The 12,516-nt window shown below is 39.2% G+C and overlaps 1 protein-coding gene across 1 annotated transcript in view; it reads left to right on the forward strand.

The window, feature by feature from the left end:
* The first annotated feature begins 302 nt into the window (after positions 1-302).
* Positions 303-12,516, forward strand: part of polr1e (RNA polymerase I subunit E) — a 50,579-nt gene continuing 38,365 nt past the window's right edge. The window contains exons 1-3 of the mRNA XM_073024056.1: positions 303-416; positions 4,651-4,754; positions 4,934-5,010. Of these exons, the coding sequence (XP_072880157.1) occupies positions 347-416; positions 4,651-4,754; positions 4,934-5,010 (251 nt within the window). The 5' untranslated portion in view covers positions 303-346. The remainder of the gene's footprint in view (positions 417-4,650; positions 4,755-4,933; positions 5,011-12,516) is intronic.

Here is a 12,516-nt window from a genome sequence, read left to right on the forward strand (position 1 = left end):
GGCTGATGATAGCGATGCCGCGCCTGTAGATGGCGGAGGTGCGGGCGGCTGATGATAGCGATGCCGCGCCTGTAGATGGCGGTAGTGCGGGCGGCTGATGATAGCGATGCCGCGCCTGTAGATGGCGGTAGTGCTGGCGGCTGATAATAGCGTTGCCACGCCTGTAAGATGGCGGTAGTGCTGGCGGCTGATAATAGCGATGCCGTGCCTGTAGATGGCGGTAGTGCGGGCGGCTAATGACAGAGACGCCGCGCCTGTAGATGGCGGTAGTGCGGGCGGCAGCCCATAGCGCTGTGGGAGGATGGACTGGGTTGCGTTGCGTTTGGCCTCGTTGGCGAGTGCAGCGATGGCCGCTCACGTTGTGTGGAAGTACCGGGAGAACGCGGAGCAGGGGCCGGAGCAGTGGGCCACCCTCGGTAGGGCCTGTGATATCTGGTGCGGTGGGATGGGAATATTTATTCTTCCTTGAGGCAGGACGGTGGTAATGGGGAAAGCAGTGGATAGAAAGTGGAGAATATGTGTTCCTGTGGTCTATCAGTGAGCGATAGAGTGGAGCTGGGTGTTGAAGCTTCAGAAGTGGACGACTCCAAGTCTTTCGTGGTTAAATAGTCTGATCCGAAACTTGAGTGGCCACGGTAGTGCTTAAAATGTGTGTATCATCATGGGATAGATAGGGCATTGCTGGCTTTTCAAGATTTGGAAGAGCGTTGTATGGAGAGACGGAGAGCTTGCTTATCTTAAGCACTCCGTGAGAACGAATATGTCATTCCTTCTATTATACATAACAAAATTGTTGCTAAATGAGCTGATTGTGGGGCAGCTTCTTATGAAAAGTAAGGAGTCATAGAGTAATACAGCTCAAAACGGGCCATTCGGCCCATCTAGTCCATGCTCGTCTGATCTCTGCCTAGTCCCCTATATCCTGCATCGGGACCATGTCCCTCCAAACCCTTCCGATCCATGTAACTTATACAAACCTCTCTTAAATGTTACCATTGAACCTGCATTTACCACTTCCACAGGCTGCTAGTTCCACACCAAGAAAAATTCCTCTGAAATATTTCACCTTTGACTTTAAACCTACGATCTCTTGTTCTAGTCTCACCCGACCTGAGGACAAAATGCCTGCATGCATTTACCCCATCTATATCCCTCATAATTTTGTATGCCTCAAAAAGATCTTACCTTGTTCTCCTGCAATCCAGGGAATATAGTCCAACCCTTCCCTATAACATAAGTCCTCAGCTCCTGGCAGCTTCTTGCAAATTTTCTCTGCACTCTTTAAATCTTATTAATAACCTTTCCTGTAGGTAGATGACCAGAACTGCAAATGATATTCTAAATTCAGCCTCACCAACATCTTGCACAACTTTAATATAGGGACCTAACTTCTGTATTCACTGCTCTGATGTACGAAGATTAGATAGATAGATAGATACTTTATTCATCCCCATGGGGAAATTCAACTTTTTTTCCAATGTCCCATACACTTGTTGTAGCAAAACTAATAACATACAATACTTAACTCAGTAAAAAAATATGAGATGCATCTAAATCACTATCTCAAAAAGCATTAATAATAGCTTTTAAAAAGTTCTTAAGTCCTGGCGGTTGAATTGTAAAGCCTAATGGCATTGGGGAGTATTGACCTCTTCATCCTGTCTGAGGAGCATTGCATCAATAGTAACCTGTCGCTGAAACTGCTTCTCTGTCTCTGGATGGTGCTATGTAGAGATTAGCGTGTTAAAAGCTCTATTTATGACCCTATCTACTGTGACGCCACATTTAAGGGATTATGGATCTGTATTCTGAGGTGTCTCTATTCTCAGTGCATCCCAGAGCCATCAGTACAGTAGATTTCCTCAAGATACAGGAGGAACTCAGCAGGCAGCAACTACAGACGGAAATGGACAGTTGATGTCCAAGTGAAGGGTCTAAATGTCCATCCTGTCCACACATGCTGCCTGACCCACTCATTTCCTCCAGTACCTTGTTTGGATGAAACTAGAGCACTCTACCAGTTAAACTGATGTTTGATAGAAGTTTAAGTTTAAATTGGAGTTGATTAATTCAAATTACTTGAATTAAAATGTGTAAAAATAAGCATTCTATACATTTATTAAAGGTTCTGTGGTTTTATTTCTGGTGTGAAAGGTGTTTTGAATTAGCTTAGTGCTTTCAGAATTAGACTGGGTTGAATCCAAATCCCACCAATGCTAAAAGTGCAGCTCCTTTTCAGCTGAAGTAATTTATGAGCTAATCATGTTAAAATATCAAAGCTATCAGACGGTTATAAAAATAACAATTGTTTAATGAATATCTTTTCAGAAAATGGGATCTGCCACTTTGACCCATTGTGGTCTGTGCTTGACTCCATTCCTATCCAGATGGTTGACCAATTACCTTGGCAATTCAAGAAAACGGTGCAATATTTATTCTCATGAAGGCCTGGGGAGAGTGAAGGGATGACTAGGAGGTGGGGGAGCAGGACTGGAGTGGGAGAGAGGACGTCTGTATAATTGTAGTATATGTATGAAAAAGTAAAAGATTTAATGGAAATGAGGGTATTGCAACCTGACACATGGATGATTCAAAGTGTTTCATGATTAGATCAAAGTTTAAAGTAAAACTTATTATCAGAATACATACATGTCATCTCATACAACCCTGAGATTCTTTTTTCTGCAGGCATACTGAGCAAATCTATAGAAGAGTAACTGTAAGCAGGATCAATGAACAACAAGCTGCAAATGCAAATACAAGTAAATTGTATTGGTGGAAATTTGTGTGACCATGGTAACGGTCAGTGATGTGACAATGCCTTCAAGTCAGTACAGAATCAGGCCCTATGGCACATTTAGTCCATACCGAACCATTATTCTGCCTAGTTCAGCCTCCCATCCATGTATTTATCCAAATTTCTCTTAAATGCTAAAATCGAACCTGCAACTATCACGTTCTCCAGCAGCTCATTCCACACGCTTACCAGCCTCTAGTTAAAGAAGTTCCCCTTAAACTCTTCACCTTTCACTCTTAACCTATGACCTCTAGTTCTGGTCTCACCTAACTTCAGTGGAGAAGAGTGTGCTTGCATTTACCCTAACTATAACTGTGTATACCTTTATTAAATCTCCCCTCATTCTCCTAGAATAAAGTCCAAACCTTTTCAACTTTTCCCTCAGGTCCTTCAGTCTCGTCAACATCCTTGTAAATTTTCTCCATACTCTTTCAGTCTTATTGTTATCTTTCCTGTAGGTAGGTTACCAGAATTGCATACAATAATCCAAATTTAGCTTCACCAACGTCTTTTGCAACTTCATAATATTCCGTCTCCTGTGCTCAATACTTTGATTAAAGGTGCCAAAGTGCCAAAAACTCTCTTTTGTGATCCTACCTGTGCCACCACTTTCAGGGAATTATGGATCTATATTCCCAGATCCCTCTGCTTTATTGCACTCCGCAGTGCCTTAGCATTCATTGTGTAGGTCCTACCCCAGGTTGTCCTTCCAAGGTGAAAAACTTCACACTTGTCTGCATTAAATTCCTGTTGCAACATTTGATAGCCTTTCTCGCCGTTCACTTCGGAACACCCCACCCCACCCCACCTGCGAGTTTGCTGATCCAGTTTACCACACTCATCCAGGTTGTTGATATAGATGACAAGCAACAGCAGACCCAGCACAGATCCTCGTGGGACATCGCTAGTCGTAGTGGGCAACCACTCTCTGGCTTCTCCCACAAAGCCAATGTCCAATCCAATTAACTACCTCATCTTGAATGCAAACGACTCGACCTTCCTGATCAATCTGCATGTGGGCCCTCGTCAAGTAAAAGTTGGAAACAGCTGTTTTTTTAAATACTACCTTTTATTAAATTTGTAGTTTTCAACAAACACCCAGTATGTGATGGCTCATCTCCGCTCACTGGCAGAAAGCTAAACTAATGGTTATTCACCCTTCTCATTTTTCATTGGCTAACTGTTAGTTCATTACCCATGTGATGTAATTGTTTTAATTACGTAGCCTGTTAGCTAGTTTATTCCTATCGAAGGTATTTCTCACATCTATGAAAGTGATGGATTTTTCAGAGGCTCCATCTTGGCTTCTTTAATCTTTTGTCTTTGCACCCATACACCACTTAGCATTGTTTCTCAGCTTTTTATTTGGTTAGCTTAGTATTTGTATGTTTGTACTCTAAAATAAATAAAAATCTTGGAATTAAGACTGCTTGTCATTCCCGACTCCCGGAAGAACACCAAGGATCAGAAAATAAACAGAGCTCCAACAACATCCACTACCTTTCCTACAACAACCTCCTGGGTAACCTCCTCGAAAAACTCTTTAAGTTTGGTTAGACACAACCTACCACAGACAAAGGCATGTTGACTATCCCTAATCCTGTCTATCCAGATATTTATATAAAATATCCCTTAGAATATACCCACTACTGGTATCAGGTTCATCAGCCTATACAGAGCCTTTCTTGAGCAATGGAACATGGGAACAGCTTTAAAAAATATTTACTAGTGTTGTGTAACAAAAAGAAATGCATTAGATCAAACAAATTTACCCAGTACCATATACAAGGATCTTTTTCATACATATTTAGTATCTGGGCCTCCAGATCTTAAAATATTATTTTCTTTTGCAGTTCAGTTTTCCAATGGAAAGCTTACAAATTCAGAAAATGTGGGATTTCAACTACATAAAAATATACATAAAAATAATCCCCGGAAGAAACATCAGCTGATCTTGGTAAGTGTTTTATGATAGTGAGTTGTAAAGAGTGACAACTACACTTTTTTGCTTCCATAGAATTTTGTATTATAACTAACAGCAATATTGCTGATCATTGAGATGATGTCAGTTCTCTAAACTGTAAACAACATAGTTCCGTTTGTTCAGATAGTTTTTCTTTTTCATTCCCCCTGCAGTCTGCTGAAACGGACAGACTGACATACGTTGGAAATAATTTTGGACAAAGTGCTCTCAAGTGTAATTCACTATGCAAGTAAGTGTGTTAATCTGTCTCAGATGGAGTACAACAGTGTCGTCCATAAAAAGTGACCTTAGCACACAGTTGCTATCAAAGAAGGTGATTAGCTGTAATGGTCCAAGAGTTAATACACAAAGTGAATGGTTTCAGCATTTTTTTCTTTCAAATAATTTGAATGGTCTTCCTATTTGACCTCACTTTTCTTGTGTTTGTAAACTTGATGAGCTCTAATTACAGTTTTTCTCTTTGTGGGACAGAAAATTTCAATTACTGGTGTGGAAATGGGGCATAATATGAGAATGTGTGATGTGCATTGTTTTATTCCTGCACCCACTGCTACGTTGATTTATTATTTGCACATAGATCAGTGCGGGCTCCTCGGTCCATGATGTTGTGTTGACGTACTCCATGTTTACCTAATCCGCCCCTCCTGCACCCTCAATCTTTCATTCATCCATATGCTACCCAAGATCCTCTTAAATGTCCCTATTGAATTTGTCTCTACCACCATCCCCAGCCCAGTGGACCAGGCACTCTGGATGCAACATCCCACAGAGTCCAGTTCCGACAGGACGTCCCACAGGGTCCAGTTCCGACAGGACGTCCCACACTGTCCAGTTCCGACAGGACGTCCCACAGGGTCCAGTTCTGACAGGACATCCCACGCTGTCCAGTAGCGACAGGACGTCCCACGCTGTCCAGTAGTGACAGGACGTCCCACGGGGTCCAGTAGCGACAGGACGTCCCACGGGGTCCAGTACCGACAGGACGTCCCACACTGTCCAGTAGCGACAGGACGTCCCACACTGTTCAGTACCGACAGGACGTCCCACAGGGACCAGTACCGACAGGACGTCCCACAGGGTCCATTACCGACAGGACGTCCCACAGGGTCCAGTAGCGACAGAACGTCCCACTGCCCCACGGGGTCCAGTAGCGACAGGACGTCCCACAGTGTCCAGTAACGACAGGACGCCCCACGGGGTCCAGTAGCGACACGACGCCCCACGGTGTCCAGTAGCGACAGGACGCCCCACAGGGTCCAGTAGCGACAGGACGCCCCACAGTGTCCAGTACCGACAGGACGTCCCACGGGGTCTGTGGCTCAGCGTGTAGGGATGGTCAAATTTCAAGAATTCAATTTTCGATTAGTGGAAGATTTTAGTCCAGAAGTAACGAAGGCAAGGCTTCTTTTTAAACCTGGATGTCCGAATGTTATGAGAAAAATCTAAAACCTGCGCTCTTATACCCTGCGAAGCTCAGGATATCACCTCCCAATGCATCTCGGCGTGTTTTCTTTTCTACATCTGAAGCGAGAAGCTTTTTGAATGGGAACTTCCCTACTGCTACGGATTCTCATCTCTAATAAATGAGTGATTTTGATCGTTGCAAGATGGGTTTTGTTTCCAAAACCAGATTTTGTTTCTGGCTATTGGTGTAGGTTTACTCTATATTTTATACTCTAGTTAAAGTTTTTTTTTGATGTACTAATCTTTTTATTTTACTTAATTCAATCACTGTACTTTAGCTTTGGTCATTTTTATTAATCCTTCGAAGGCGAATTTTTTTTTACTAAGATGGCGGTTTCTTCTCTAAAATATTTTTGGCTTTTTTTTGATTTTGCCATTTTTTTTTCTCTCGTCTTCTTCCTATAATGCATTTCTTATCACAGTTTAAATTTTTTTTTGGTTTGTTTGGGTTTTAACCCGATTTATAAGTTACTAGTGATTATATTCTTTTTGGTTTTTTTACTACCAATTATATTAAGAAGTTTGGTTTTAGTATAGTGATTATTATTTCTTTAGAGTTTGGGTAGATCTTTTTTATCCTTTATATATGGAGTTGCCTTCTGCTGATATGGGGGTAGATTTAGTTTCATCTCTCCTTTTTCCCAGCCTTTTCCTGGCTGGGGAGGTCTTTTCTGCTCTTGGGTGGGGGGGGTGGGGGGTGTTTTTCTAAATCTTATGTTCTTTACATCAGTTTTTTTTAGTTTCTTCATTTGGGCTGATGTTAAACTACTAAAATGTCCGCGATGTCGTCACTTCCGGGTCCGCCCCTTATTTTTGTTCCTCTTCCGGGTGCATGAGTTCATAATTTGGTTAACCCTTTATATACCGAAGGGTTGATTTCAGGAATATGGCTCAGACCATTAATTTTGTCTCTTGGAATACTAATGGCTTAAACGGAAAAAGATTTTCAAAGTATTCCAAAGACTTAATGCACATATTATTTTTGTACAAGAAACTCATGTGAGGAAAGAGGATAATTATCTTTTTTTAGGTTTTGGAGTGGTCAACAGTACCATTCGAATTCGAATGCTAAAGTAAAGGGAGTTCCAATTTTTATTGACTCCTCTATTGCATTTGTCCAGCACGATATCTTTTCGGATCTGAATGGTAGATTTTTGTTAATTACTGGCTTACTTTTTAACAGAAAGGTTGCTATGGTTAATGTTTATGCTCCAAATGTGGATTATCCCGATTTTTTTAAGTCCTTATTTACTTCTCTACCTAATCTAAATGAATATAAGTTAATAATGAGTGGTGACTTTAATTGTTGATTAAATCCTTTGTTGGACAAATCTATATCTACTCAGACTTTACCTAATAAGTCGGCCACTTATATTAACTCTTTTTTGACTGATAATGGAATTTTTGGTATTTGGAGATTTCGGCATTCTAAGGACAAAAAGTTTTCATTTTTCTCACATGTTTATCATTCCTACTAGAGAGTTGATTATTTTTTTATTGACTCTTGTTTTATTCCATCGGTAATTGGTTGTAATTATGATATTATAGCCATCTCTGACCATGCTCCATTAAAACTTTCTATTAAATTTACGGATACAGCTTCTAGTGCTAGTCAATGGCGATTTGATTCTACCTTACTGCAAGATCCGGATTTTATTAAATTTATGAAGGAACAGATCGATTTCTTCTTTTCAACTAATTCCACGGATGATATTTCTTGCGGAACACTTTGGGACACTTTTAAAGCATATATACGTGGACAGATTATCTCCTACTCCGTTGGTCTGAGAAAACGCATTAAGAAGGAAACTCTTTTATTGGTTGATTAAAGAGATTGACAAGAAATATTCAACTACTCCTAGTAAGGAGCTTTACAAACAAAGGGTTGATCTTCAAATGGAACATAGTTTATTACTTACATCTTCGATTGAAAATCAATTAATGAAAACCAGATCTGATTTTTATATACATAGTGATAAATTGTGTAAACTGTTAGCTAGTCAATTGAAGAATGCTTTGGTTAAACGTCAAATTACTAAGATTCGTCAGCAGAATGGGGATCTGACAGTTAACCATGATGAGATAAACAAATCATTTCAAGATTTTTATACCTCCCTGTATCATTCTGAATTCCCTCATGATTATAATACCATGTGTGATTTTCTTGGGAAATTGAATTTTCCAAAATTATCATCAGATGATCTTTCAATATTAGAAACTCCTATTATGGATGCAGAAATTAAAGGGGTTATTTCCTCTATGAATTCTGGGAAAGCACCAGGTCCAGATGGGTACACAGTAGAATTTTAAAAATATTTTTCCGCTACTCTTTCTCCTTGGTTATGCAGGGTTTTTGAAGAAGCAATTAGATTGGGTAATCTGCCACAATCTTTTTATAGAGCTTCCATTTCTTTAATATTGAAGAAAGATAAAGACCCTACTGACTCTGCATCCTATAGACCAATATCTTTATTGAATGTAGATTCCAAGATTTTTTCCAAGTTACTGGCATTCAGGCTGGAGAAGGTATTACCCCAAATTATTTCCGAAGATCAAACTGGTTTTATTAAAAATCGCTGTTCTTTTTTCAATGTTAGGAGATTATTGAATATTGTTTATACTCCTTCACATAGCACTTCAGAATGTGTCATTTCACTAGATGCGGAGAAGGCATTTGATAGAGTTGAATGGCCATACTTATTTACTGTGCTTGAGAAGTTTAATTTTAGTCTGACATTCATTTCCTGGATTAAACTGATATATCATGCTCCAGTAGCCTCGGTGCTTACTAACAATCAAAGATCTCCCTTTTTTCGTTTATTTCGGGGTACTAGATAAGGTTGTCCTCTCAGTCCATTATTATTTGATATTGCTTTAGAACCCTTGGCAATTGCTATCAGAGAATCACAGAACATTTTTGGCATTAATCGTGGGACGGATATACATAAGCTATCATTATATGCAGATGATTTATTATTATTTATTCCTGATCCTGAGAAATCCATTCCTGCAGTTATATCATTGTTGGCTCAATTTAGTAATTTTTCCGGGTATAAATTAAATCTTAATAAGAGTGAATTGTTTCCTTTAAATAGACAGGTTCCAATTTATGGAAATATACCTTTTAAATTAGTTAATTACTCTTTTATTTACTTAGGGATTAAAATCACAAAAAACTATAAGGACTTATTTAAGGTTAATTTTTTACCCCTAATCGATCAGATTAAATGTTTGTTTACTAAATGGTCACCAGTATCTTTATCTCTGATAGGTCGGATTAATGCTATTAAGATGGTTATTTTACCCAAGTTTTTATATATATTTCAAGCGGTACCAATTTTTATTCCAAAATCTTTTTTTGCTAATGTTGATTCAAAAATTTCCTCGTATATATGGCAGAATAAAAATCCTAGATTAGGTTAAAAATATTTACAGAAGGCAAGGAAGGAAGGTGGATTGGCATTGCCTAATTTTAGATTTTATTATTGGGCAGTTAATATCCGATATTTGATATGTTGGTTAAAGGATTGAGATTTATCTTTTAGCCCTCATTGGGTGAACCTGGAAATTAAATCTGTACAAGGATTTTCATTGGGTTCTATTTTAGGGACTTCTCTTCCCTTTGCTCTTTCTAAATTGCCGAAACGAATTGACAATCCGATAGTTAAACATACTTTACGTATATGGTTTCAATTTCGGAAATTTTTTGGATTGACTCAGTTTGTTTTAAATATTCCTATTGTATCCAATTGCTTTTTTTATCCTTCTATTATAGACCAAGCTTATTCAGCTTGGAAGACTAAAGGATTACTATGATTTTCCAATTTATTTTTGGATAATTGTTTTATGTCTTTTGAACAATTATCTAATAAATGTAATTTGCCTAGATTTCATTTTTTTAGATATATACAGATTAGGAATTTCTTAAATACTGTACTTCCTACTTTTCCAAATTTTGCGTCTTCAGGTATTTTGGAGAATTTGTTTGAACTAAATCCTTCTCAGAAAGGGCTAATATCAAAACTTTACAATATAATTATGAAGATACGTTCAGAGCCCTTCTGTAAGATTAAAAATGATTGGGAAAGAGAACTTAACCTTACTATCCCTATTGAGAATTGGGATAAAATTCTTCAATTAGTTAATACATCATCTATATGTGCTATACAGTTTAAGGTTGTGCATAGGGCTCATATGTCCAAGGATAAATTGGCTCATTTTTATTCCTATATAAATCCTATTTGTGACAGATGTCATTCTGAGATAGCGTCTTTAACTCATATGTTCTGGTTGTGTCCGCTTTTGAAAAAATATTGGAAAGACATTTTTGATATTATTTCTATGGTATTGAACATTGATTTACAACCTCATCCTATCACTGCAATTTTTGGTTTACCAATGATGGACTCACTCCATTTATCCTCTTCTGCTTGTCGAATGATTGCATTTCTTACATTAATGGCTAGAAGATCTATTTTGTTGAATTGGAAAGAAATTAATCCTCCTACTGTATTTCATTGGTTTTCTCAAACTATGTTATGTCTAAATTTAGAAAAAATTAGAAGTGTTGTATTTGATACTTCTATTAAATTTGAAAAGATATGGAGACCATTTATTCAATATTTTCATATGATGTAATATGACCCTGTTCCAAGCCTATTTGTTTTTCCAGTTTCGATTTTATATATGTTGAGAGGATCGGAGTTGACGACACTGATGATTTTGTATTTTTGTGAGATATTATAAACAGCCCTTTTTTTTCCATTTTTTCTTTTTCTCTTTTTTCATTTTTTCCCCTTATTAGTTATTAGATTAGTTTTTTTTTACATAATTTTTTTTTCTTTTTCTTTTTTCTGTTTTTTTAAAATATATATTATGATATACCTAGGTTTGCCTTGTTTATTTGTTACTTGTATCATCCATGATTTGGGAATACTCAGTTATACTGTAACTATTGCTTATGTATTCTTTCATGTTCAGTTGTAATGTGTATGTTTGTAATCCCATTATCTATGTATCAATTTTATTTTGTTGATATTAATAATAATAATAATAATAATAATAAAAAGATTGAAAAAGAAAGGACGTCCCACAGGGTCCAGTAGCGACAGGACGCCCCACAGGGTCCAGTAGCAACAGGACGTCCCACACGGTCCAGTTGCGACAGGGCGTCCCACACGGTCCAGTAGCGACAGGACGTCCCACACTGTCCAGTACCGACACAACATCCCTTCGTCACTCACTTATCGTCTGCTCAGTCCACTAGTTTCTTTCAACACGTGACACAACACTCAGTGGCTCTCCCTCCCCCTGCTCTCGTTCACTCCCACCCCTCTTCCCACCCTTCCCCTTGGTCACTCCCAGTATCCTTCCTCTTAGTCACCCGCCACCCTTCCACTTCCCTTCAGTCACTTCCACATCCCTTCTGTTAGTCACCCCAACTACCCGACCCTCTCTGACACAACATCCTACAATATCCAGTAAATCACTTCGTGATTCTGATTGAATCTCGTTCATGGAAATTTTAGCGAAAACCCTTTTAGCAGTCTCCATGAGTGATAGCTGAGCTTGTTTTTGGTATTGGTACTGGACACAAACCCTACCTGGGGTTGGATCCTTGACTTCCTGAGTTGATGCAGATGCCTAGCCGAGATACAGCGGAAACACCTTGCCTTGCAGATCGGTCATTTCATTATGACAGTGCATTGAGGTCATACAATGTGAAGTAACAGGATTCCATGGAATGTGCAGGAGGACTGTAAGGTGCAAGGCCATAATGCGTTCATCTTGTGATACGAGAGGTCCTTGTGCCGGGTAGTCTGTGCTTTCAGGTTTTTTACTTTTTGCCCGATGGGAGGGGAAGAAAGAATGTCTGGGGTGGGTCGTGTCTTTGGTTATGTTGGCTGCTTTTACGAGGGCAGTGAGAAGTGTAGACTAGAGTCCAAGAAAGGGCGGTTAGTTTCTGTGCAGTGCTGAGCTATGTCTGCAACTGCTCTGCCTGCGGTTCGAGCAGTCTTGAGCAGCGGGCAGATCGTTTGCTATACCAGGTTCTCCATTGTTTAGTGATAAAAATTGGTGCTGTTCAAAGTGGGGGGCGTGCCATATTTCTGTAATATTCTGAGGACGAAGAGGTGCTAGTCAGCTCTCAGTTGTGGTGTCTGCGTGGTTCGACCAGTGTGGCCACAAGGAACTCGGAGCTCTCAACCCAGTACTGTGGGTATAAATAGGGGCATGTGGACCCACCGCCCCATACTCAAAATCTTTGCTGCCA

This window comes from Hemitrygon akajei, chromosome 2, assembly GCF_048418815.1.
Source record: "Hemitrygon akajei chromosome 2, sHemAka1.3, whole genome shotgun sequence".
NCBI lineage: Eukaryota > Metazoa > Chordata > Chondrichthyes > Myliobatiformes > Dasyatidae > Hemitrygon > Hemitrygon akajei.